Source organism: Cervus elaphus, chromosome 17 (genome assembly GCF_910594005.1).
Source record: "Cervus elaphus chromosome 17, mCerEla1.1, whole genome shotgun sequence".
In the NCBI taxonomy this organism is placed as follows: domain Eukaryota; kingdom Metazoa; phylum Chordata; class Mammalia; order Artiodactyla; family Cervidae; genus Cervus; species Cervus elaphus.
In genome coordinates, this window is record NC_057831.1 from 9725855 (window position 1) to 9740671 (window position 14817).

A 14817-nucleotide genomic window follows, 5' to 3' on the forward strand; every position below is an offset into this window, starting at 1 on the left:
TTATGGGAGTATTTATTTTCATTAAAACAAATTCACCATGATTTCATATTTAAATGGACTAACGTCTCAGATTCATAATCATTTGCAGAGGTAGACAGTTTCTGGAAAGTAATTAAACAAAGTGGTTTCTATCCTGTAGCTTTGAATACACATAGAAATGCAATTCAGGAGTCTGCCACACTCACTCCTTTAGTACACTCTTCATTTTTTTTCTTGATTCACAGAAAAATAGATTATCTACTTAGCTGTTCTAGGGCTGAGATATATCTCAAAAATAGCTGAGGGTAGACAACTCATCCCAGTTTGCCTAAGAATTTCCCAATAAAATAAAAATCCTCTGTCCCAGGAAATCCCTTAGGCCTAGACAAACCTACTGAGAGATGAACCACACTTTGAGATAAAGAGCCTTACCTTAACATCATTGGTGTTCATTCTTGTTCCTTCCTTTCCCACAAAAATATCATCAATATCCACGAGAATGTACCTGTCCAAGGACAAAGTGAGCCTCTTCCCTGACAAGAAGGAAACAGCATCTATGAAGATAAGCTTGTGCAACCAAAAGTTCAAATTGTTGCCAAAGAGAACTCTTTGAATTCCATCATGGAGCCCCAGGTCATGTATGACAGTGGCGTGAAAAGCACCTTTAGAGATGGGAGGAGACAGGTTTTCTGGGGTCTTTACTTTGGCGAATATTACTGGTTGGTAGGCAGAGTGATTAATCTGGAAAACAGTCCAGTCAGTTCCAGGTAAAGAACCTTTTTCAAGCTTGGAAGATTTGGTCACGTGAAGCAGTGGAGAATGAGGATTAATACAGCAATCTTTTACTGCGAGGTTTCCATATACAGAAAAAGGGAAGCCTTTCAACTGAAAGCTCTGTAGGCTCTTGTCACTAGTTTTGTGGAATCCAATGACACCCACACCATATTCAACACAGTATTTATCTAAAAGACTTCGATTCCAAGCGTCCATATTTATATACTTTAAAATGTTCTCATAAATAATGAGAATATATTTGCCTCTAGATTTTTCTGTAAGGGCTGGAAGATCCCCTTTGCCAGGAGCAATTTCAATGTGATACTGGAATCTACTGGATTCTAGAATCATAATGATGTCTTGACCAAGCGATGAGTACTGGCTCTCCACAAACACCAGGACCGTGGTGTCTGACCTCGAGGTATCAGACAGCTTCGCTGGCTTCACTTCCATCAGCCGGTATGGTAGGTGCTGCAAGTCCCCACAATCGACTTCCAAAGCCATCTCTGACAGTTCACTTTCCTGTTTGTAGCCATTGTACAGGTAGTAAGCAGAAATAATAATGCTCACCATACAAAATGTGGCAAGCAGAATCACTGTCCTTTGAAAGTGTCTGTGCAGCTTCATGATAAAACTCATGTTGCATGTACTTCCCTCAGACTGTTCCAACAGAAGCACCATAAAAAAATGAAAGAAGAAAAGAAAAGATGATGTTTCAGATACTTTTCCAGTTTCAGTCAATAGTTTATGTCACCATTGCAGCACATTTGTGTCACTTGATCAGGACTCACAGAAAATATAGTCTGAAAAGTAGAATAAGATACAATAGAATATTAAACATTCAATCTGCAGCATGAAAATGAGCACATTTTTATCCTGGTGACTGGCACAAGTGGCAACCTGTTAGGCAGATGAATTGGTGTCTGCTAATTAAGAAAACCTATCTTTTCTTCTCCCAAATCTGAATGAGGACAGGGGAGGAATGGAAAGAGGGAAGGGCTCCACTGAACTAGGGGCAGAAGTCTCTACCCCTAGTATACAAAAGGCACTGGATTAACAAGGAGTTTCCTTTTATTCTTTGAGCTTTGGATCAAATTGTATAGATTATATAAACCTAATGCCACAGACATGTCACCTGAGCCATACACTGTCACAACATGCAATATAGGTTCAAACTATTTGTGGTTAATTACATATACTGAAAATTCATAAAAGTTTGGATGTATTTCATTAAATGCTACAATTAAGACACTAGTTTCTACTTTTTAGAAAATCTCAGTAATTATATAAAAAGTACTATAAAATGTTTTTTAAAAACACAATGAAAACAACTGCAACTTCATGAAATACTTTGTTATATTATCATTTCAATTCTTTTTCAAGTCTTAGTAACCTTTGAAAAATTCAGTAACTTCTGAAAAATAACAAGAAAGAAACATGGGTGCTTTTTAGAGCAGAAGTTTATTAGGTCTTATGGCCCTGGCAAGTTTCAAGGAAATATCATGGAATATAAAAAATATTAAGAAAGATCTTATTATTGCCCATAAGACAGGATGAAAGCTAGCTGTACAATAGCTGAAAGCACTAATGGAGAATACCACAGTGACGTTCTTCATAAAATTAGGGTTTATTACACTTCTGTCTAGTATTGATTGTCACTTTGGCCCTGGTACCTTCTCAGTAAAATGATAAGGTTAGGATAAATGATTACCAAGAACATTTTGGCTCTCTATTATACAGATGAAGTAAGTCAGAAAAAAACCCAAATATCGTATATTGTAATGCGTATATATGGAATCTAGAAAGATGGTACTGATGAACATATTTACAGGGCAACAGTGGGTATGCAGACATAGAAAACAGACTTATGGACTCAGGCAGAGGGGAAGAAGGAGAGGGTGGTGAATGGAGAGAGTAGCAAGGAAGCATATACACCACCATGTGTAAAACAGATAATGGGAATCTGCCGTGTGGCTCAGGAAATGCAGACTGGAGCTCTGTGACAACCGAGAGGGCTGGGAAGGGCTGGCGGGTGAGAGGGACGTTAAAGCGGGATGCCTACGGCTGATTCATGTGGACGTGTGGCAGAGGCCAACACAATATCGTAAAGTAATTTTACTTCAATTAAAAATAAATAAGTTTGGGAAAAGAAAGAACATTCTGGCTCTAAAATTCTGTGACATTCACCTGTGAAATAATCAATGAGGAATATTTTGAGTAATATGTTTATCTTTATGAATACTATAATATTCTGTAATTGCAGAATACTTATAGGGTAAATATCTTACTTATCCTATAAATTATATATTGTACTTTATTCATTCAAATATTTAGGGAAACTATACATTCATTTAAGTATTTATGGGATAAGTATGTTTTTGTTTCAAATATAAATCATCAACAGAATGAATTTCTTTAAAGAGTCCCAAATTATAAGGTAGAGACTAACTTGAATGCAAACAGTAATGTATGGGTTGTTGATTAGAGACAAATGTCTGTGACAGGATGAGAGAAAAAAAGACACCATGGCAAGTGGGGGTGTCTGCAATGTGGGGAGGGGTTGGATTTGGGCAGAGCCTTGAAGGATGAGGGTAAGATGAAGAGACATTTGAGATAGAGGGGATTTTACCGAGGAGGACTGAGCACAGTACTGGGCAAGGGACCCTGAAGAGCTGAAGGAAAGAGTAAGGAATGCCTAGAAAGTAACTGTATAAATATGGGTAACTCAGATCATGGAGATTAGATAACATAGAAGTTCTTTTTAAAAATTATTATTAGTTTTATTTTTTTTTCCATTTATTTTTATTAATTGGAGGCTAATTACTTTATAATATTGTAGTGGTTTTTGCCGAGGGTGGGATGATCTGAGAGATTAGATAACACAGAAGTTTATTGTCAAGAAAGCCTTGTAGGGAACCATTAAATTTTCCTGATTTGGGAAATAAAATGAATTAATCAAGAACGCAGATGACATCACGGGGCAGTGTGAGAGCATCTCTGGCGAGCCAGTGCAGGCTCATTTCTCACAGTCCAAGCACAACCTGTTTAGTGCCCACAGAGCAGACAGAACACGGGCCTGGGTGAGTCTGAGGGACAACTGCAAAGAAAGAGGTGCTGAACTTCACATGTCACCAAAGGCCTATGGGACACCACCCTTGGCCAAGGGAAATGCCATTATGGGATCTGACATGCTCCAAAAGAAATCCTACTCTTTTAAACATTTCCCCACAGGTTGAGGTGTAATTCAGGCAAATCAAAATTACCAGGACAACTGAGAGTTTTCACTGTAACTGTAGCTATTTCATTTTGAAAAGTATTGCACTTTTAAAGTTAGGTACATGTTTAGGAATAATATAATAGCATGTGGTACAATAGCAGGATATAAAATCTCACATCTCTCTAGGCCCCTGTTTTAGTTCTAGCTGTGAAGTGTTTCTGAGTGGATACAAAACCTGTTCTCACTTTTTGCAGTTCAGATAGCAGTGTCTCATAGTTTGTTCCTATTGTCAGAAGTGAAAGGCATGTAATTCATAAAATTCTTACCTGTGATGAGACAGGGTGGTGACGTGTATTTGCTCTCACTGTGTAGGATAGTTACTAGAAACCGATCAAAGCTGCCTCCTCCATTAGCAGGTATAAAATACTGAAAAACGTGTGAAACAACAGCCAACGCTATGTTGCACATGATGAGTAGGGATCTGTGCTGTACAGACTATGTCTTCTGTCTTCTGCAAGTTTCAGATGAAAGAGCAAGAGGGAATAAAGAAACTTAGGAGAGTCAGTGCTGCTTTCTTAGAGGCATGGTGCTTGAGGGGGACACAGCATGATGGGCAGGATCTGGGTATAAGGATGCGGTGCACATGCCCGGCATAGAAACCTGGCAAGGACGAAACGCAATGATTACAGCGCATTTATCTGAGGATCAGTCTAAACTAATCATAAGGCACTATGTATTGGACTGAAAATGGAAATCATGTTTCGCTGAAAACGTGCTGCAGATTAAAGTTACTGTGGACGCAAGAGCGTCGACTGGGAAACAGCACTGGATGTGTCTGAACAGAAGAGAGACAGTAAAAATAGGGTTTACAGATGATTAGTATAGTGGTGATGCCGAGAACGGACAAAGAACAATAATATGCACAGAGAAAGTATGAGCTGCATTGCATGGAGTGCAGTAGGTGGAATCAGGACAGTCCCAGCAAAGACGCTGCTGCACAAGCCAGGTAGGGGCGGTCTGAGCCCAGACAAAGGTGGTTATCAGAGAGGATGACAACAAAGAGGGACTCAGAAGGAAAAGAAAAAAGGACGTGGGGGCGGGGGTAGGCAGGCTGGGGGACTAGGAGAATAACAGTGCCGGTAATAAAAGCACCATGGCACAGAGCGGAAATTGGCTTGAGCTACTGCTGGACACTTAGGGTTCAAGCAGGTGACCAAATGATGCGTGAGGCGATAGCAAAATCACAATGCTCTACAAAATAGTTGGATGTTGACAAATAAGAAAGTCGAGGAAATTGACTAGGGTCAAAACTGATGGGTTGCGGGCAAATCTCGATATGCTACACAAATTCAGTTCTTCAGGAAAGTCTTTCCGACCAACTCCACTCCTCTCCCCTTTAGGCCAGGTCCCCAGATGATATACTCTAATTATAATCACTTTTCCTTTAAGGCCTCTACCAAAGGCTTACTATTATTAGCAACATGATTTGTTTAAGGTCTCACTGCTTTTTCAGACTGAAATTTCCAAGGGTAGGTTTCATGTTATTCCCAGTGATCTTTTAAACAAGACACGGGATAAAAACATCTTGAAAGGTCAAGAAAATCAACAAGGCAAACACCTCAGTATAGTGACGACTGTGTTCCTGAAGTGCTGTCACAAAAATATGTTAAAAAGTACAGACTCTGCAAGGTCTGAAGGGCTCTCTGCATGACTGAAGAACAGGCACGAGCTTGTGGGTCAAGAGTTTCCATGGACACCACTGTCTTAAAGCACAGAGCTGACAGATGTGGTTGAACTTGGCTATATATACCATGGTAAGGAATATGCTGAATGACCAAGAAACTGTATATGAAACTGAGAATGTCAACAAGCCATTGAGGCAGGCAAAGCTTTGGAACAGTCACAGCAGATACAGGCAGTTACAAGGCTGGGCTGGTTATAAGCATCACCACCTCATTAGGATTTCCTATAAGGCACACTGAAGCAAGTCACATCTGTGGGCAGGAAGGATGCCCCCAAGAGCAGCTCAGCTAACATTAATGAACACTGACTCTAGGCCAGCACAGTCTAAGCAGCCTGCCCAAGGTGCAACAGCTTGTAGTAGCTGAACTGACTTTGAACCTGACAGCCCACAGTCAAGATTTCATCCGCCTGGGAAGGCAACTGCAAACACATCCCCTTCGTGCTAGGAACATGTAGGAAGTGGGTGTCAGGCAGCTCTTCCCTCTAGATGCTGCAGTTTCCTCATTAAAAGTGAGATACTTGTGGTACCTACTTAACAGGTTTTTTTTGTTTTGTTTTTTTTTCATGCAGTAAGTTTTTATTAGTTTATTCTTTTTTTAATTAATTAATTTATTTTAATTGGAGGGTGATTACAATATTGTGATAGCTTTGATATGGATTATGAAATAAAAGTGTAAAAATCTCTCAGAAAGTTATCTGGTACAGAGAACGAATATACTAAATGTTTCCTGTGATGGTGATGAGGATGATGATGTTATAAATAACATAATAAATGAGAGAAAGATCCTGAAGATGACCAATAAAAATGTACTAAGAGTTCATAAAAGGATAGCTACACACATTTTAGTATAAGCAGCGTGGCGGGAGGTACAGAAAGTCCACTTTTGATGCAGGAATCTAAAGTCAGATGGGTCTCAGAGCCGAGGAAGAAGCCCCAAAGAGACATAATCGGAAGTGTGTCCACCCTTGGGCTTCTAATCCCTCCCCCTTCTCCTAGATGAGCTCACATGGTCCTTGGCTTTCATTACCAACGATGCCCACCCCCCTCCAAATTCCAAATGTTTATTTGTAATTCACACCTCTTTCCTTTGAGCTCCAGGATTTCAAATTGAACTACTGACTTGGTGTAACAACAACTTCCAGTAACCATGCCCTTTCTAATGACAGACCAGCCACTCCTTGGCTCCATTGGAACTGTGTCACAAGCAAGCTCAACCTGTCCATAACCAAACTTGTACCCATCTCCACCTTCCTACAACCATCTGGTGGCTCCTCTCAACACCTTCTTTTCCCTTACTCCTGCCTATTGAAATAGACCCAAGCGCTCTCATTTCCATTTTCCAAAACTCACCAGACGCAACGCCCTTCTCTCTTTACCGACAGGGTGCCTCTCACTTGAACCACCTCAACAACTAGCCCAACCAGAAACCCTCTCAGCTCCCTCTCCACTTTTCTTAATCCAGCACCAAAGTACAACTCTGATTTTCTTCCCAGATGAAAATCCAGCGATGGCCACCCATCTCACTTGCTGAAAACTCAAATTCCTGTACATATCCCACAAGACCAGAGGTATGCTCCCCTCCACCTCTGACGTCTCAGGCCTGATTCTATGGTGTGTTCTCTTACGCTCGGGCAGGAGCTGGGCCTGAAACTGTTTTCTGACCTAAGATGCTCTCACATGCTCTTTTCTTTGTCTGGAAGTTTGTTCCGCTCTTCTCATTTTACTTCATTCTCCAAATCCTGTGGCTCTATGTGTATATGTCCCAGCCTCGCAGAAACTTCCGTTTCCCCCAATCTGCCAGGTGCCCCAGAACACTCTCACATCACTACCTGCTTGCGCTCTGCAGCACGTTCCATGGTTATAATCAGTCGTGGAATTTTCTGGGTAATATTTCTTCATAGTTTGGAAACAGCTGGAAGCACCTGTCCTGTTCACTTCTATACTCTTGCTATCAACACAGTGCCTGAAGTGAGCACATCCCACTGAATACTTGAAAAATGGGCAAAAACGAGCCTCTACTAAATTTTACAAATGGTAGCTGCAGTCACAAACTAGGGCAGTCATGAAGTAAAACCATCTTCTATGAACAGATACCTCGATCAGTCACACTGGCCTCAAACAGTCAGAGTGATAATACAAATGCTGTGAATGGCAGTGACCACCTTGACCACAGCCATAAATCAGACACATCCAGAATGTACCTTTTACTGACTTATTTGAAAACCCATTTTTCCTCTTCTGCTAGTTCTCAGAATTCAGAGTGGTTAGAGTTCTTTTGCAATTCATCTGTTTTTAAAAAGGAAAACATCTGTTTTTCACCATGGGAACATTAGCCAGCCATTATTTAATTATCTACCATTAATGAAAAGCAGAGGGAGCAATTATTTTGGGGGACTCACAGGCCATTCTATATACATAGTGAAGAACTGACTATATACAAACCTACAGTTTGCAAAACATCGCAAAGCAGGGGAAGCACCTACTTGTCCCTGTAACCTATCTTTTTTCTTCCACTCTCTCCCACCACCATTCCAAAGTAAAAATCAATTTCTAAATGAAATAGAATCATGTTGGCAGCATAAGGAATGTGAAAAAAAAGATTGCCATCTGGAAAATGAGTATTAATAACTAAAGAACTTCAGGTTCTAACATAAATGAAAGATATTTAAAAGATCTTGACAGTATTCCTCTTTCACAAAATTAACCATATTTTATAGTATTGAAAAATGCATTGAGAGGCCTCAAATACATTGCATGGATTTGCTGAAAGTAATTTTAGCAATATTAAAAATTGACAAAGAACATGCTGCTTTTGTCTGAGAAAGAATGTGTGAAATTGTGTCATATTTATTGAACCCTGCTTACTTGTGATTTGCATGGACTACAACCAAGAATATACTCTTGTCTCTAGAACTGGGCTTTTTTTTTTTTTTTTTTTTTAAGCTGGATGGGAGAAAAGCTGCACTTATGGGGGTATTAGCTTTGTTTAATACATTAGATGGAAAATGACTTTCTATTGCAGCTTTCCCTCCTTTGTACTTAGAAATTATGAAGGAAGGAATCCATTTTGTTCACTTCCCCCAGTGGTGTGCCATCCAGTGAGGCAAGAGAAGAAAACTCTCCCACTGCTGCTTGCTGTTTCTGCCTCTGTGACTTACAGGCGAGTATGTCTGCCTCTGTCTTCTTAAATTCAGCTAGGATGTATGTATCAGTGCACGCCTAACAGCAGGGCACTATGCCTGCAGCCACTGCAGCCTGCAGCCCAGACTCCAACCTGTGTCATTTTTATCCTTCTTCAGAGACATGGGAACAGAAGATATTAACCCAGTCTCTCACTGTTTGCCTGGACTGTGAGATGTAAAGTCTCAGATCAGTTTTTGGCTGTGTTTTAGGGCAGGCTACATGAAGCTGAGAGGCAGAGGCAGTCAATCTGCATAGAGAGGATAAAAAAGAGCAGAGAGGAGCAATGAAAAATATGACAGGCAGTCCTGAGGAGGGCTGAGGTCCTGGTTCTCTTATTCACTACCCTATGGATGCATCAGTGAAGAGGTCAGATAAATTACTCCTCTGTTGTCATGGGCAGCTTTTAGAACAAGTGAAACCCAACCCGTTTGGAGTAGCAACAGAGGAGAAAGAAATCACCTAAACTAGACTATATATAGCTCATTAAAGAAGGCATCACATGTAATGGTCCTGGGAACTCCTTTAAGCCTGGCACAGAAGTAGGTACAGAGTAAATTTTTCTTGAATAAATGAATGATCATTTCACACATAAGGGGAGAGGTGGTAGAAATGACTGGAGTGGTACATGAGTTTCCTGTGTTATATCAAGAAGTGTATTAAGCACAAATATTTGAAGCCTATGGAGAGAACATGTAATTTAGTTGTTAAGGGCATGTGCATTGGAGTCAGAGTCAAACTGAATCCCGGCTTTATTACTTGCCAGGGATGCGATCTTTGACAGGTAGATAACCTCTCAGTGCTTCAATTTCCTCATCTGTGAAGTGGACATAATTACAGTATCTGCCTCACATAATCTTTGTGAAGATTACATGAGCTAAAAATTAATATGTAAACTGCTTAAACAGTGCCTGGTACAGGTATACATCCTATGAATGTTGGCTGTTATTTATTTAAGATTTTTTGATGTGGACCATTTTTCTAAAAGTCTTTATTGAGTTTGTCACAGTATTGCTTCTGTTTTTATGTTTTGGTTCTTTGGCCCCTGAGCATGTGGGACCTCAGGTCTATGATCAGGGACTGAGCCTGTACATCCGGACTTGACGGGGCAGTCCTAACCACTGGACCACCTGGGCAGTCCTAGCCGCTATTTCAATAACACATCTACTACTAAAATTCTAGACAATAGTACTTAAGTTTAGTTTTGCATTATTCTTTTTTTTTTCATGTCTCATTGTCCAGTCCTTCAGAATAATTTCCACAGTGTTGGGCAATACAGAGGACAGGAAAGGACCTCTGAGACCCTTACTTTCCAGGTGAGGGACCGAGGCCCAGAGCCAGCAAGGGAGTTGTCCAAGACTAGTGCTTTCATCACAGAAACCAACCTACAAGCCAGATCTAGTCTCAGGTTAGTCTCAAACCCTACAATCAGAGAAGATTTAAAAGTGAAATGTATGTAAAATGGATACCCATCAGTGAGATGCTACAAGGTTTTAGTACAGAACTCTACTACCTGACTTTTTGGCAACAGGTGGTGAAGAGTTGGGCTTCCTGGTGATTCAGCTGGTAAAGAATCCGCCTGCAATGTGGGAGACCTGGGTTCGATCCCTGGGTTGGGAAGATCCCCTGGAGAAGGGAAAGGCTACCCACTCCAGTATTCTGGCCTGGAGAATTCCATGGACTGTACAGCCCATGGGATCATAAAGAGTCGGACACGACTGAGCAACTTTCACACACACAAGCGGAGATTTACATCTCTCAGTAATTTGCAGGAGTTTTTGTGAAATAATTTGTTATATATAATAATTGCAGAAAAGTAATTACAGAAAGGCTTGACATTTTCCTAGTTATACAACTTACATGAAATTGATGAGCAATGTTTAATGCAACATGAAGGGATAAATCACCCACTGTGACATCCCAGAGCCGAGAATATGGTTTTTATTAAAAGCAAACAAGCAGCCAAATAAACCAACTGGTTTTCTAAAACCAGTTCTTTGGGTATTCTAAGAGAATCTTCAGTTATAAAACAATTTTAATCTTTGTTCAGACTAGTTATCATCATGTTGCAAGCTGTTACTTTGGGGGCCTGGTAACGTCCTCTAATCTGGACAGCTGTTCAGAGTTCATGCATTTCAGTGTAGATGCTCATTTCCAATAGTCACAGCACAGGATAGGTAAACTTCCACTGTCTTTTTTCTATTGTCTAAACTGTTAAGCAATTAGAAATCCAAGGCATTTATTTAGCTGAGAATAGTGTTTTTAATACCAATTCTATTTCCCTGGTTTTGTAGCACAAACAACAAAGTATTTTATAGCTCAAATTTTATTTAAATTTAAAAGTTTCCATTAATCACCAAAGAGCAGTTGAGACTCAACCAGGATTTAATGAAGTCATAGAAGATTCTCTGAATTAAATGAAAAATTTGTAATTTCTTTATTGTTTTAAAATTCTTAACTGACAACTCAGCCTTTGAATATCAAGATTCTAGCTCATAACTTCTTCAACTGTTCAGGAAAAAAGAACCTCAAATGCCTGGTTATCTCTTCCACTGTATTTTTTTTAAACAAATCTTTCAGTCACAGCACAAATTAGTCTAACATTTGCTATAATCTTCAGAGACAATGCTTTCTCAAGGAAATGTATTAAGAGAAGGAAAGGAAAGGGAAAGGGTTAGTTGCTCAGTCATGTCTGACTGTGTGAGACCCCATGAACTGCTGTAGCCCATCAGGCTCCTCTGTCCATGGGGTTCTCCAGGCAAGAATACTGGGTATGCTATAACTCAACTGAACTGAAGTATAAAAAAAAATCTCTCTAGAAAGATAAAAGTTTTGTTTTATCTAAAATAGTTTATTAAAATGAGAATCTTTATAAGACTATGAAGAAAATTAACTCATGTGACCAGTTTAATATCAATATTTACTTATACAAAGAAAGAAACCTCTGTTTTACCATTAAGACCACAAAGAAAAGCAATAAAACTATCAGAGAAAGGGCAGATATTGTCTGTGTTAACTTGAGAAAGAAAAGGGGAAAAGCTTCTGTTAAGGCAAGACTCTTGATATGTTCGGTACTATTCTCCAAAAGAATGTCTTTCAAATTTATTTTTGAAATCTCCTTCTCAAATTCAATATTAATAGGGAGCTATGGCTGGAGAAAAAGGAAAAATTTGTCCCTTAGCTGAGTATCAGATGTTTGGAAGTTTCTCTTCCACATCATTCTGCTCTCATGTGGTGAATAGCATTGTTCAATAGTTGATAACATATTTTCTAAGAAAAATAAAAAGTGGATTTGAGATCAGTTTCACATGTGTCTTATGATTTGATTTGTATTTTAATATCAAGATGTAACTGTTTACATCACTTAGGAGTGATTTTCTTAAAACTGTTCCAGATTACATATGTTGCTATAACCAATATGTTTATAGAGAATATGGATAAATTTCAACTTTAAATGGGTTTGAAGCTTAAGTAGTTTCCAGATATTAGAAGAACCAGTTGGAAGATCATCTAGGTAAACCCCTTTAAAAAATCTTAGTTCTTTAAAAAAAAAAAAAAGTAGATATATTAAATGGACTACATATGTATTTTTTTAAATTTTAAACTTCTGTATTCAATACTTAGGGTATTTCTTACCAGTTGTATTTAATGTTATTAACTGTATAATGTAAAATATTTATAAAATGAATTGCATCAAATAGAAAGATTTGTTGAGGATCATTACTATATAGATAGGTAGTTGTGGTTTAAATCTCCAGTGTTGCTTACAAATTTCTAGTCCAACAAGCAACAGACATATGTTCTGTTTAACAAATCTTCTGAAGAATAATTACAAGTTGTTGGTGGAGACCTGAAACAATTGTAAGTGATCATTGCCTTAATACTTTAATTTTATAAAAGAGAAGCTTTAAAATTAAGCCAGGGTAAGACATTTCTTTGTTTCACTCAATTTATTAAAGGCTCTATCTCTTCTATAAGGATAAAATCAGGCACTTGTTCAATCCTGAAATTCTTACATCAATTGTAAACAAAGTTGCTGCTCCTACATTTATGAGTTAGCCATTAAAGTATAGTATAAATAAATAGATACACTTACCTGGAATTAAAACGTAAAGAGCTGCAAACGTTTCAGAAAGTTTCAATAGATAGAAAAGAAACTGAAACAGCAGCATCCACTGCCGTGGCTCAGGCTTTTTGGCTTTACAAGTGGCCGCACTACCAGTTCAGGCCCAGTACCCTTGTGTTATGTAACATCTCATTAATATGAGCCATCAAACTGCTACCAAGCTGCCGAGGCACTAGAGGGCAAGAGTGTCACATGCAAGACCCGTCGCCAAGGGACAGGTTTTGGTACCACTTGGGGAAGACAGATGCTAAAGAAGCTGATAAATAACACGATGCCTGAAAGCAGCAGCGAACTAGAAATGTTTCTCAGTATTTTAAATGTCAATTTTCTGTCCAGCTGAAGAGTTAACAGGTTAATAAATATGTATAAACAAATAACCACACCATGCAAAACTTTCGGGATTGTATTTTAAAACCTCCAAGTCATCCAGGAAGCTATCTTTCTTTTCTTTGTCTAAATAAACTTATTTTTAAAAGGCGAGGAAAGGTCGATTAAATAAAACGAGTGTCAGTCTCAGAACCCCTTTAAACCGCGAGAAACTTGTCCTGACCGTGCGCGCCGCCTCTGGAGCCCGCGTTCCAAGTCTCCGGCGGCGGGTGTCTGGGCGAGGACCGCCCGGTCCCTGGCGATTCCCTCGGGCTGCGGGCGTCCGCGGGATCCTGCTTCCCCGGTCCTGGGCCTCCGCGGCTCCTCGCGATCGCCCCGCCGTCCGGGCGGCGCTCGGGGACGACACGCGGGCGTGTCCCCGCGGCCGCGGCCGGTGGGCGCCTCGCGGGTCCGGGAGCGCGGGCGGCGCCGGGCGGGAGCGGCCGCGGGGCGAGCGCGGCGGGCGCGCCGGGGACTCGTGCGCTCGCTCCGACGCGCTCCGCGGCCCCGGGACCCGCCCGGCCGCGCCGCCGCCGCCCTCACGCCGCCTCCCCGCTCCCGGCCCGCGCGCGCCCGCCCGCCCGGGGAAGGGGAGGAGGCGGGAGCCGAGGGGCTGGAGGCGCCTGCATCCGGCCGCCCTGCGCCCGTGTCTGCTCCGCCCGGCTGCCTCCCCAGCCTTCGGCTTGGGGACCCTGGGTGTCCCGCCCCGGTCGGCCGGCTCCGACGGCCACTGCGGGCAGGTTGGTAGCTGTCGCCAGGGAGAAGTGTTGGACCGTGTGTGGGAAGTGGGTGTGAGTTCCAGAGGCGGTGCGGGGAAGGTGCGGCGCACCCTCGTCGTCCCCTCCGGTCGCGGCGGCTTCGAGGTTGTAAGCTGGTGATTGCTTCGACTTGCCGGCTTTCTAAAGGCCACGTGTTGTGTTCCAGCTCCTGAAGACAGATGAAGGCCAACAACTGGAGCGACATTTTGGATACAAGGTGTGAGGTTGCACTTGTCCTAAAATATAGGTTGATCAGGAGCCTCAATTGAACGACTTTTTCCCTTTTTAATTTCTGTTTTGATCCACTGAGTGGGTTGCCATGCCCTTCTCCACGGGCTTGATCCACTAACAACAGCATATGTGAAAGTTTTAGTAAGTGGTGCAAGTGGATCTACTAAAGATACACGTTGTACTGGATTTCTATGGTTTTGCTTCTAGCTATGCATTCCTCCTCCTGGAAACAGTACCCTCGTTTACTTTGGAAGATCGAACCAGCGCCCCTCAGCCCATTTGATTCAGGTGATGTCAACCACTCAGTGGGTGACCCACGACTCTCGTGTGGCCACTGGAAGCTTTATGTCCTTCTAGTAGTAGCTAGGGTTGGTTTACAGAAAAGTATGTGACCAAGTTGGCCAATCAGAGACAAGAAAGCACCGTTTGGGGACCATTTTGC

The 14817-nt window shown here is 41.2% G+C and overlaps 1 protein-coding gene across 4 annotated transcripts in view; it reads right to left on the reverse strand.

The window, feature by feature from the left end:
- The window catches only part of LOC122673501 (bifunctional heparan sulfate N-deacetylase/N-sulfotransferase 3), a 180147-nt gene extending 166301 nt beyond the window's left edge, over positions 1-13846 (reverse strand). For 2 of the 4 annotated variants that reach the window (XM_043871348.1, XM_043871351.1), the window contains exons 1-2: positions 13571-13846; positions 412-1556 (exon numbers count right to left, since the gene is read on the reverse strand). In XM_043871348.1, coding sequence (XP_043727283.1) covers positions 412-1434 — 1023 coding nt within the window. In that variant the 5' untranslated portion in view covers positions 1435-1556; positions 13571-13846. Of the gene's footprint in view, positions 1-411; positions 1557-12990; positions 13240-13570 lie in introns of those variants that run through there. The other 2 variants (XM_043871349.1, XM_043871350.1) reach the window with 2 other exon arrangements.
- Positions 13847-14817: the final 971 nt, after the last annotated feature.